This window comes from Pistacia vera, unplaced genomic scaffold (assembly GCF_008641045.1).
Source record: "Pistacia vera cultivar Batoury unplaced genomic scaffold, PisVer_v2 Contig234, whole genome shotgun sequence".
NCBI lineage: Eukaryota > Viridiplantae > Streptophyta > Magnoliopsida > Sapindales > Anacardiaceae > Pistacia > Pistacia vera.
Window position 1 is genome coordinate 404,861 of NW_022196040.1, and position 9,058 is coordinate 413,918.

The 9,058-nt window shown below is 36.9% G+C and overlaps 2 protein-coding genes across 2 annotated transcripts; both read right to left on the bottom strand.

Moving 5' to 3' along the window:
* On the bottom strand, positions 1-2,003 carry LOC116131548 (probable 6-phosphogluconolactonase 2). Its single transcript, XM_031417199.1, has 3 exons — positions 1,584-2,003; positions 1,304-1,442; positions 1-689 (listed from the first exon to the last, which is right to left on the bottom strand). Exons 1-3 carry the CDS (start codon positions 1,739-1,741, stop codon positions 201-203), a joined length of 786 nt encoding a protein of 261 aa, XP_031273059.1. The 5' UTR covers positions 1,742-2,003; the 3' UTR covers positions 1-200.
* A 1,178-nt stretch (positions 2,004-3,181) lies between these two features.
* Positions 3,182-3,847, bottom strand: LOC116131564 (probable calcium-binding protein CML29). The gene is given in 2 exon segments (XM_031417215.1): positions 3,182-3,459; positions 3,462-3,847. Coding segments are annotated over 2 exon segments (459 nt in total). The 5' UTR covers positions 3,811-3,847; the 3' UTR covers positions 3,182-3,349.
* Positions 3,848-9,058: the final 5,211 nt, after the last annotated feature.

The window sequence follows — 9,058 nt, forward strand, 5'->3', positions numbered from 1 at the left end:
TGAAGAATAAAAAACAAATATTATTAAAATCTTTAGACAGCTTTTATATATGCCATCACATTGCTCTAATTCAACGCCTGCAGCTGCAAACATGACATAATCACAAGTACAAAATGAAAAGATTCAGATACAATTAAATATGCATATTATTTTATTAAAACTTACTAATTAACTTGATTACAAATTACAATTAAAAACGTTCAGGTGGCAGAAGTTCCGTGGCCATGTAGGAACAAGGATGCAGCAGCAGCATCTACAAACCAAACCAGCTTCCCATCTTTGGGCCCGACCAACTGGGCTGGATAAGGTTCATCCGCCTTCGGTTCCATCATCACATGCGAAAACGAACGGGCCACATCATTCCCGGAGGCCACGATAGCCACGTTTGCAGCAGCGTTTATAACTGGTAGAGTCAGTGTCACGCTCTCTCTAGACGCGTCAGATGACACGCAGGCAACCCACTGGGAGTCCTCTTCTAAGACTGGATGATTAGGATAAAGAGACGCCACGTGGCAGTTGTTTCCCAGATTTAAGAGCACAAGGTCAAATCTGGGGCAGTCACTAGATGGAGAAACAGGAACCGTTCTTCTTCTTACTTGCTGTCTGATGGAGAACTCGTAGCCATTGGCGGCCGACTCTCCCGGCACGCCGTGTCTCACGGAAACAACATGCGTCGGCATTATGGGAACCTGTCTTACCATAAACCAAGCAGAAAAAAAAAAATTTAAACACATTATTAAAGGAAAATTTTACCAATCGGAAAAATAAAAGAAGAGAGTTCGTATGTTAAGCTACTGTCGATCTAAACTTAAACATAATATGCAGTAGTACTTTGAACATAATATACCTACTACAGCCAAATAATGTGCACAAAATCTGTCTCAATAATGTATGAGCAGACTGATAAGATCAGCTGTTAATTACGCGGAAATTTAGGGAGTAATCCTTTATGATCCAGCTTATTTTGTGTTTATTTAGAGGAATAGTCGTTGTTAAACCAAAAAAAAAAAAAAAATGGCAACAGGAAACATATAACATGACCATGAGACTAGAATGAAATGCAAATGAGTTTGAAATAAAAATTTGATCTTGGCACGTTCTCTGTCCATATGTCCAGATTTATTATAATGAGTGAAGACATTTTATTTTTCTGATCTTTCGCAAAAATGAAAACAAGCCAAATCTGTGTAAGTTGTATACCTCCAACTTCTTTACTATTTATTCTAATATCTATCATAGCCAAGGAAGTTAAAGACATTACGTCACAAAATTATTCAGAGAGAGAGAGAGAGAGAGAGGGAACCTTGGAGATGAAAGCTTCTGCGGCCTGCCTGTAGAAACTATCAGGGTGCCTCTTATCAGGAACCACGTTCTCCTCAGCCCAAAACACATGCCATTTTGACCAATCCACCGTTTTCAAGAATGGAGGTCTTGTTAGTTTTCTACATAACAAATACATGTATGAGAAAAACAAGTATTTAACAAAATGATATTTCAGGAGGAACTTGAAAAGGATGCGAATAAAACTCCATGCTTTTGTGTGAAAAATAAAAAATAAAAAAGAATAAGGAAAAATTAAGAACCCTAAGCGGTTTGCCATATCTCCCCCGGAGATAACAAGGGAAAAAGAGCCTCTCTCATTGACAGCGGATTCTGAAATTTGATAAACGTAATCGGCAAAGCATGAATCGAGCTCTTCACTGCTATCAAACAATCTCAGCTCCGGTTCTCTCCCCTCCATTATCAACTTTCTTGATCTTCACCCAAACCAATATTCTTCGTTAGAGTAGGAAAAAGTTTCTTCCTTTCCACTCTATACTTTATAATTATATACAAGGAAAAAAATAGCAAGAGAGATAGTTTAAGACACTGTAGATGAATTGACATCGAAATTGACGAGAGCTCGCTTACTTGTAGACTTCGAAGACATTTAATGGGAAAACCTCCCATCAAGCAAGGAGAAGCACGGAAAAATGAAAACCCTAGCTGGCTAGCTGTAATTTACTTGTTTTTTTTCGGAACTTTGACTCAACTGGATAAGTATGAAGTTAATGTGGTGCAGTGAATGATCCTCTAAAACGACAAACTATCTTACTATTGGCTTCAATGTTCAGACATAATTAGCGAAGTACATAGTATTTGGACTTGGATCTGCGGCCTCAAGTATCAGACAACACACTAAACACATTTTTGGTGATTTTTTTTTAATCGGGGTATGCAGGTTAATTGATCCCTGTCTCAATTAATGTTTTGAGATCTTAAAATATATAATTAAATAAATTTTTTTAATGATTACTTTTAATAGTACCTCTTATATTAAATCTTTTTACTCTTTTTTCATCCCATGGTTGGATGATGGTTCCTTTTTAGTGATATTATTCACTTGATATTAGGAAAAGTAAGCATTTCTTTAGTACTATTAATAAGCAAAATTGAAGTTGTTGACTAGACACCTGGTTTCTCACACTAAAAAGGTAGTATCATTATCACTAAAATTATTGGCATTTTTAAATAATGACATAGGGGAAAGAGATAAGTATTGAGGGAAATCTAAGAGCAAATAAGATTTAAAACCACCGCATATAAATAAATAATTGATGCATTTATGCATATGCAGAATTTGTCTCTCTCTCTCTCTCTCTCTCTGTGAACGACATTCACATTCTACAAACCTTTATGCTAATGAGATAATGGTGAACCATTACAATACGTAAAGAATAAAGAATAAATTCTAAAAGCCAGCAACGCCAGAGTGTGTCGACAAATTCAAAGGCTATGGCTATTGGTTAGAGCTTGAAGTAGCTCAAATTGATTTAATTCATGATGTACTACGCCTACAAATACATCACTGCCATGGACCACTGTCAGTATATTTCAAAAGCACAGTACTAAATTTTCAACAAGCAATAATTTATCATACACGTGCATGGGTGAAATTTACTGAGGAATAAAATTCTTAAAGAAATCGGATATATATGACCGAAAAAGGCAATTTTGATCATGTGGGAAAATCTAGTTCCTGGCCCATTTTTTTGTATAATTTAACTTTATCTTTATTTGATAACAAACAGAATTGGTGACTCATCATTTGAGACCTCCGATCGTTTTTGAGATTAGGATTTGGATTATCTCTATCTAAAAGAAACAATCTCATTATATCGAATATCAATATCAGCAAGCATGTATGAAATGTTCAATCCCTTCTATTTTTATCACACATCAATAATAATTAATGTTTACTCACAAAAACACAGAGGACTTAAGAAGATAAATTATTATATGCTTATTGTTTCACATAATCAGCATTTGGATATAATATAACCCACGTATAGTAAATAGTTGTTGACGATTAATCGAAGAGGGAGTTCACTAGTACTTGAAGTTCATCAAAGCTCACAGCTCCATCTCCATCCATAGCAACAATCATATCCTGACAATTGGCTAGAGTGAGTAGAAATCTATTTCATGTAGCTCCTCTCCCGTCAAAATCTCATCCTCATCAGCATCCACAGATTCTAAAACTGATGTAAGGAAATTTCGAAGGCCACCAAGTTCCATATCTTTGGTGTTCATCTCCAAAAACTCCTCTAAGCTCAGCAGCCCATCCTTGTCTGTGTCTGCCTGCTGCATCATTGCTCTCAAATCTTGTTCACTAATATTGTGACCAAGGGAGCTCAAAATTCCGCCAAGCTCTGCAGAAGTAATCGACCCGTCATTGTCCGAGTCAAAGGCTTTGAATGCATTCACTAGAGTCAGGATATTGCTCATCTTCTCGGCTTCTGATAAGAGACAACCCAATTGATTAGCCATCAATGTTTAATTAAGCACTATGGTTCATCATCTACTCTTCTCCTATAAATAGTTGTAATGTGGGGTTCTTATTATTCTTTGTGTGGACATAAAGTTGAAGAATTATAAAGTTATAAGGTTCTTGTATTCTTCAAATTCTGTAGTTATCCTGAAGCTGCATGTAAAAGATTATGCCGATAGGGACAGTGATATTATTAGCCATTATTAATCAGCATCTACAAATATCTTGTTATTCTCTGCCTAAGAGGATTATATATACTGTAGTTTGAGTACATTTGTTTGCACTTAACAAGAAACATATAAATTAAAGCAAAACCAAGAGCAATTACTTGAAGTCCTCGTCATTCCGCTAGTTGCTCTCGACCACGTGTATACCCATAGTTATCGCATTTATAATGTGGATTCTTTACAGATAGAGATGCTCATTCTCCACTTTTCTAAAGCTGACAGTAGGAAATTTTTGTTCCAGTTGTTGCTATCAGTCTCCAGAACTTACCGAAAAGGATGCTAATCAAATAAATTAAAGTTTCCAAATGTTACAATCATGTTAATTCTTCCATACTTTATATGCAGTTGAAATATTCACACGACACTTGAATAAATGTAATATGTACGATTCTTATCTGCAAGCAATCTCCAGAAATCCAGACTCCTAGTTGCAGAACCAAATTGTTGGATTTGCAAGAGAGGAGACACGTCATTGACTCATTATAAGATGCAGGACTACCAATATGTATGTAACAAGTTGACAATAAATTTATAACATTGAAAAATACAACTCATAAAATGACCATATTAATCTGTCACTATATTTTATGGTGAGGCCACATTGTTTTATATACATGTTTTAATGTATGATGTCATACTTTATAATCTGATTTCTGGGCCTTGTTATATGCAAGTACTGAATTTTAAGGCCTCAATCAAGCCCATTTATAAGGCCCCATTTTGAAGAATGGTTTTTAAATTAGGCCATTCCAACCCCAGATCCAGATGGCCTAATTGTTGCAACCTAGCCCTTCTAAACGTGGACTTCAACAGAAGATAGTTCAATATATTATTATCTTCCCAAAATTCAGCAAATTGCACCTGCTTCGACTTCGGCTCAAAGATCTCTGATTTTGAAGGTGTTGGCATTTCTGTATTAATGAAATTGGGGGCTTGCACAAATTTTTTAAAAAAAATCCTTCACTAGAAGTAATCATCCGGCTACAAATTTGCCAAGAATGCCAAAATGTAAGCATCAATGGTTTTTCATTTGATCATTAATGAATGATAATATATATATTTAATTACAATTTATTATCTTTAAAAAGAAAAAAAACTTTCATCAACTCCACCTACCCTTAAACCAAAAAAATTTCAGTTTCTCTTACTACTATCTGAATAAGTCTGGGATGCACAAACACAAAAAAATGCATTTCTTCAGTAATAAATTGTAACTTTGAGTCATATTCTTTTCGAAATTGGGGGACAAGTTGTAGTGGATCTTTCAAATTGCTTTCAGAATCAGGTTCTGAAATTGCAAATCAACCTTCTAAAGTCTGAAATCAAGTGAAATGCGCCGATGGACATAAAGAACTGGGCCCTTGAAAATGTCACTGAAGACAACAAACTATATGAAAGGCCTAAATACAAAGAGATAGTATACATACAATCAAGCAAATTAAGTTCATACTGTGGGCTGAAAATAACCTTCACACATTTTGGTATCAAATCATTTTCAAGTCTTAATTTTATAGTTCCCAATATCATACCCCACAAACAACCCTCTTGCTCTTCCTCTCGTTTTGTCCTTTCACTGAGTACTATTTGAAAGGTCACGTTAATATAAAAAATAAAAATTTTGAGCACAATACTTTCAATCAGATATCACCAATCAAAAAAAGCAGAAAGGAAATGACGTGACTTATGAGAATGAACAATGGGGTAGTACTATAGCGGCCGCTCCTGATGATCTTCATGCGATTTCTTTAGACATAAATTTCTCTCTCCCCATTTGATTGGTCTTTTATGTTTCAATTCGCTTTAAAAAAAATTTCATTGTATCTTGTTTAGCTGAAGACTGAACAATCAAGAATGAAGATATTTCCATCAAGAAGTCGCTCTCAGTGCCAGAAAATATCAAAAAATTCCAAAGAAATTTTGAGTTAGGAACTTGTAATGTCAATAGTTAGACTTGATTATCGACATTAAGTCTCTTATTAAATAGAAATTGGCCCCACACTTTTGATTATGGCCACAGCCTCGTGAGATTAAAGAAGACTTTGCGTTACTTAGGGCTTATTGATAGATATAGATAGGTCCAGTTTTGTTCTAAGCGGAAAAATCAACCTTTTGAACCTGTAAAAACTTTCTTTATGAAGTAAATTATTTTAATTGTTTTTTTTCCCTAAAAAAATTAATGAAATCCAACTTGAGGTTACTTAATTGAATTTATAAATTCACCCAAATATCTTACGGGTGATAACAATAAAAAAGTACAGCCTTAGCGACCTAACAGTGATAGACGTTCTTTGAGAAAAGAAAAGGGCAGAAAAATATCTTGGCGTATAAATAATTAACATTACCATTTTAATTAAATTACTCCAAAAGCGAAATGTGCTTAGGTACATGAATGGCTATTAATAAATTGAACTACAGACCATGACTTGCTTCCACTACTTTTCTAAATTGTCGTATTAACAAATAATTATAATTTATAGTTGGCATCGTTTACTATTATTTAATCTGCCCACGGCTATTGAGAAAATGACGGCACCACGGATTCATCGTTTTGTTCTTGCCGCAAAACAGCGGTGCAAGTGCAACCACTGTAAAATAATTGAGAGCCTTCCCACCCAATGTTTCTGGAGCCAATTCTAAGTTTCCAAGTCGTCCGGACTCTTATATTTTAATTACTTAATAATGAAGAACCCTACCAACTAACATGCTACTCACCATTAATTTATAATTAGTGTCCTAAATTTTTTAATCAAAGAATGACGTATACTTAATTTTCTTAATCGATTACTGCTCTTTTTTTAATTCTAGCATTCTTATACAAAATTACAACTTGTTCATATTTTCTTTTGGACTCTTTTAATCGGCTTAAGCTAAAGTTTTTAGAAGCCTTGCTCATCAGCTCATGGCTGTAGCAAGGCTAGGCTACCGTCGACCTCCGCCGTTCCTTTTAATTAGCTTTCTTTTCTAATTCATTTTTAAGCTAAAATTAGAAGTCGATTCCTAAGCTATCATGTTATATATTGTTGTGTGTGATTTTTCCACCAAGCTGGGGGAGTTGCGAGGTATTAGCTCGACTCAGAATCAGTCCGACTCTACCGATTGTCCGACCCAGCATAAGCTCGTCGAGATATAGCTCGACCCAGCACAAGCTAGTCACGAACAATCCGAATGATCATTCAATCAATTCCCAAATATTACGGGAATGATTAAATTGACAGTAATCACTGTGCAAGCACAGCGCCCAATCGCGAGAATATCAGAATTACATTTTAATTTAATTAGCTTTCTTTTCTAATTCATTTTTTAAGCTCATTTTGAAGCTAAAATTAGAAGTCGATTCCGAAGCTATCATGTTATATATTGTTGTGTGTGATTTTTCCACCAAGCTCGGGGAGTTGCGAGGTACTAGCTGGACCCAGAATCAGTCCGACTCTACTGGTTGTTCGACCCAGCATAAGCTCGTCGAGATATAGCTCGACCCAGCACAAGCTAGTCGTGAACAATCCGAATGATCATTCAATCAATTCCCAGATATTACGGGAATGATCAAATTGACAGTAATCCAAGCGCAATCACAGCGCCCAATCATGAGAATATCGGAATTGTATTTCAATTTAATTGTAATCCCTTTAATTTCTCTCTTGCTTCTTGTACAAACTTTGTATATAAACCCCCTCAAATGATGAAAAAGTATTAGAAAATTTTGATAGAACTTAGACTGTAAGCTCTCACAACAAATACAAAGAACAGTGGACGTAGGCTTAAGAGTTTATCTTGCCGAACCATTTTAAAAATCTCTATGTCATCGTCTTCTTTACATTCATTATTCATTTATTGCTGATTATCTGTAATCGCGCACACACCAGTTTCGATCCCACCAAGGTCGATCGGATCACTCTAGTAGGTGAAGATTTCTGTATCAATATTTTAGCGCTAGAATGAGGGCCCTCCGCCAACATCTCAAAAATTTCGGCAAACAACCCCAACAATCTAACCACTGCAAGCCAATGATAATACGTACAAGGACAAAAACCACCACCAGAAACCATGATGATGTGGAAGCCACCCACCAGGAGGTTCAACAAGACGCCGCAGGGTGTCGACCACCATTGCCACCATCCCAGCATGTTGCAAATAACTAGGGGGCAGGAACATCAAACCCTGAGAACTGCCAGCTGGTGGAAATGATTAAAATTATGGTTGCACAGGTGGTGAAACAGAACATGGCTGGATGAGAAATCAGCAACCAACAGCCTAGAATCTCAACCAGCCACGTTTCACCAATGCTACCCCAATAAGTATGAATTCGGCAAGTGGTCAGTCTGGTTCATTGGCGCCAAGAGGCGACCAATACCTCAGACACTACTCAAGAGCGTGAGTCTCGTGGGTCAGCTAACCATAGGAGGCGGCCAGAGAAACAGCCACTAGGTGAAGGCGAAGGCAACAACCACCCCCGAAACGCTCGATAATATCCCCAATGTCAGCGTGCCGGTCTTAACCCATGCCCAAAACAAGCTCGATCCTTGCAAACTAGCGAGACGAGTCACATGCGCCAATCTAGCAATGACTGACGTTCCGATTATAACCGACGTTGCGAGCAACGTACTGATGAGCGTGATAATACTTATCAACCTAGCCATCATGACTTAACTTTGTGCATCAATGTGCTCAATGGAGGGGCTTCACAAGCAACAGACTTACGAACACACTTGCTCGAAGTAAGGCTGAATAGAGCCAGCCAGAGAAACCGCAATGAAGACTTAGATCGTGTACAAAAAATGCTCAACGATCTAAGGGCCCGCCAGAACAGTGTGGTGGAAGAAATAGTAAGTTCCCTCGTTCACAGAGGAGGTTCGCTAGGCTCCACTTCGATAGGGATTCAAGGTGCCAAAGAGTAAGTTCGACGAGATAAGAGACCCTAGATACCATCTCGACAATTTTAATGGTCTGATGGAGCTGCACCAGATCTGTGATCTAGGAAAATGTCGCTACTTCATGGTCACATTGGTAGGAGACGCCAAGA

Bases quoted from the DNA above. Each gene is read 5' to 3' on its own strand.
- LOC116131548 (XM_031417199.1), bottom strand. From the start codon at position 1,741: ATGGAGGGGAGAGAACCGGAGCTGAGATTGTTTGATAGCAGTGAAGAG. The intron at 1,443-1,583 runs GTTCTTAATTTT...TTTGTTATGTAG, and splicing joins GATATGGCAAACCGCTTAGG to AAAACTAACAAGACCTCCAT. The intron at 690-1,303 runs GTTCCCTCTCTC...ATGGTAAGACAG, and splicing joins CAGAAGCTTTCATCTCCAAG to GTTCCCATAATGCCGACGCA.